The following is a 3,337-nucleotide window of genomic DNA, read 5'->3' as shown; positions in this document are numbered from 1 at the left end:
ATTGTCTTAGCGAGTGTAATTCCAAGTTTATTTTATGAATAAAAATTCTTTAACAGACACAAATTTTTTATATTTATTATCTTTTTTTTTTCTTTTATAAGTTCACTTTTTTATTACTCTTATATATTATATATAGAGAGATAGATAGATAGATTTAAAATTATCATGTTATTAAATTGAAACGTAATTTAAATTATAGAACTACGTATTTGTAGGTTCAAAAAAGAAAATTGTAATATTTTAACTTATATTTGTTGTAATAGGCGTTCTCCACATGTTGTATTAAAAGTTGAGAGAGAAAAAAAAAGAAAAAAAAATCAGGCCAGCTAACAATCATTTGAGTTTTGGGGTTACCATCCATTTTCTTAATTTTTCTTTGAGTGATCTTTTGTGGAGCCTTATAAATAGGGAAGTATGGGAGATGAGACAGTCAAGATTCAGAGCAGAAACAAAAGTTAAGTATGGCTCTGTTATATTATGGTTTGGTGATAGTAGTTTTTGTGTATTCTCTTAAGGTGTTGTTTGGATCTAGAAAATTAAGAAACCTTCCTCCAGGGCCTTTTGCTTACCCTATAGTAGGAAACCTCTTGCAACTTCAACAGCCTTTTCACCGTTATTTCACTCGATTGTCCAAAAAACATGGCAAAGTCTTCTCTCTATGGTTCGGCAACCGTCTCGTTATAGTTGCTTCTGACCTACCCGTGGTGCAAGAATGCTTCACCAAAAACGACACCGTCTTGGCTAACCGACCCCACTTTCTCCTTGGCAAACACATCAGTTACAACAACAGCACCATCCTTCACTCCTGTTACGGTGAACATTGGCGCCATCTCCGCCGCATCTTGTCCCTCGAGGTTGTCTCAACACACCGTTTGAATGCCTCCTACGATATCCGACGAGACGAACTCACCAAACTCTTGCAGAAACTTGCTCGCATCTCGCGCAACGACTTCACTAAAGTCGATCTCAAATCCATGTGAGTTCTTACTAACATCAAACCAATACTTTTTTACGTAACACCGCTTAAAGAATTTTACATGTAGATGTCAACAATGTTAAATGCTTTTTATTTTGAAATAAAGAGGGTAAGAAATAAAAAGCATAAGATTTTCTTAATGCAGTTTTGAGACATGACAACAGTTAACCAAAGAGTTTATTATTATGTTACACACATTTATCTTAGTTCTATTTCTTTATCTAATGGATAAATGACATGTATAAACTAAGGGTCATGGAAACGTCACTTAATACTATGATGAGGCTCGTGTCCGGAAAGAGATTCTACGGTGATGACTGTGATGTGAGTGATGTGGAGAAGGCCAAAGAATTTAGAGGCATCCTTAGAGAAATGGTGTCATTAGCAGGAGTAAACAACCGTGGAGATTTCTTGCCTTTCATGAGGTGGTTTGATTTAGATAATTTGGAGAAGAGGCTAAAGAATATTGGAAAGAGAATCGATGCATTCTTACAATCACTCATTGACGAAATCCGTGCTTCAAATAAGACTACCAATACTATGATATCTCAGCTCTTAGTTCAGCAACGAACACAACCTGAACAATACAGCGATCAAATTATCAAAGGACTTTGCATGGTAATTATTTTGGTCCATGCAAATCACTATTTTATTTTTGAGAGTGATAAACTAATAATTGAAATAAACTATTGTTATTATTTTTGCAGAGTATGTTACTTGCAGGAACAGATACGTCAGCTTTGACTTTAGAATGGGGAATGGCTAATTTATTGAACCATCCAGAAGTTTTAAAGAGAGCAAAAGAAGAGCTAGACACTCATGTGGGATCAGATCATCTGGTAGAAGAATCAGATATGTCAAAACTTCCTTATGTTCTAAACATCTTTTTCGAGACGATAAGATTGCATCCTGCTGCTCCACTTTGGTCACCACATATGTCTTCAGAAGATTGTACCATCGGAGGATATAATCTCCCAAAGAACACAATTTTGTTGGTTAATGCATGGTCCATTCATCACGATCCAACTTTGTGGAAGAACCCATATGAATTTAGGCCTGAAAGGTTTGAGAAGGAATGTGACTCAAGCAAATTGCTTTCATTTGGATTAGGGAGGAGGTCTTGTCCTGGAAACAACTTGGCTCAACGTTCTGTGGGATTAGCTTTGGCTTCATTGATTCAATGTTTTGAGTGGCAACGAATTGGTAAGGAAGACATTGATATGACTGAAGCAAAGGGAATCACTATATCAAGGCAAAACCCATTGGAAGTTATGTGCAAAGCTCGTCAAATCCCAGCTGTTACGGATCTGTATTGATTTCTTGTGTCTAGTAAAAATAATGTATTTTCTGGAAAATAAATAGGGGTTAACATATAATCTTGCCAGAAATAAATTTGATTATCGAGGGTGATATTTTATAAGGAATAAAAATAATGTATTGTGAGGAGAATAACTATGTATTTATCATCATGATGTGGTGAAATAAATACGTCTGTAGTTATTGTATGTGTTGTAATTAGAGAAGATTTATTTAGAATCTTCTTAATTAGAGAAAGTAGTCATATAATCTTTTATTTTATTTTGTTTTCTAGTTTCTCTATTTCCTTTTCTAGGAGAATTAGATTGTTACAAATAGAGGATATGAGAATGTATTTTCAATCAAATTCTAAATAATAAATTTTAATATTATTTTCTACTTGGTATCAAGAGCTTCCGATCTTGGAACTCCATTCCGCTGCACAATCGTCGCCGCCGCTGTCCGACCACCGCCGCTGTCCGACCACCGCCGCTGCAGCCATCGCCGGTTGAGGTCGTTGATAGGGCAGAAAGGTGTGCCCAACTCCGATGACCACAACGCTGGAAGTCGCTCCGTCAGAGGAGCCTCCACGCGCCGCCACGCGCCTCCAAAGTCGCCGGCGCGTGTAGCCCACGCGCCTACCTCCGGCGAGACCCACTCGCCGGCGCCACCACAAACAGGGTCGCCGGAGTGTCCTGAGTCCATTCCTAGGGTCGGTGACGACTCGTTTGGGCTGTATTTGAGCAGATCTGAGTTTTAAGTTTTGCTCCTTTTTTTCCGGCGAGACCCACTCGCCGTCACCGCCACAAAAGAGTCGTTGGAGACTCCTGAGTCTGTTCCTAGGGTTTGTGACAACCCATTTGACCTTTTCTTGAGTAGATCTGGTTGTTTAAGTTCTGCTCCTTTTTTCTCAGTGTGACCCATACACCGTCATCATCTTGGAGAATCCCTCGTTGCGTTCTATAGGATATCTGAAGTAAAAATTATTCCTTTGAAAGCAATGGATGAATCAATGAGTAAGTCCTCTAGATCATGCACTTTGTCCATAAAAGGTAAGATTTGCCT

General features: G+C 38.2%; 1 protein-coding gene across 1 annotated transcript; it reads left to right on the top strand.

The window, feature by feature from the left end:
* Positions 1-421: 421 nt before the first annotated feature.
* On the top strand, positions 422-2,554 carry LOC106764429 (cytochrome P450 81E8-like). Its single transcript, XM_014648718.2, has 3 exons — positions 422-976; positions 1,228-1,594; positions 1,684-2,554. Exons 1-3 carry the CDS (start codon positions 462-464, stop codon positions 2,290-2,292), a joined length of 1,491 nt encoding a protein of 496 aa, XP_014504204.1. The 5' UTR covers positions 422-461; the 3' UTR covers positions 2,293-2,554.
* The last annotated feature ends 783 nt before the right edge of the window (positions 2,555-3,337 follow it).

Source organism: Vigna radiata, chromosome 1, assembly GCF_000741045.1.
Source record: "Vigna radiata var. radiata cultivar VC1973A chromosome 1, Vradiata_ver6, whole genome shotgun sequence".
NCBI lineage: Eukaryota > Viridiplantae > Streptophyta > Magnoliopsida > Fabales > Fabaceae > Vigna > Vigna radiata.
This window is presented reverse-complemented; position numbering and strand designations above follow the sequence as displayed.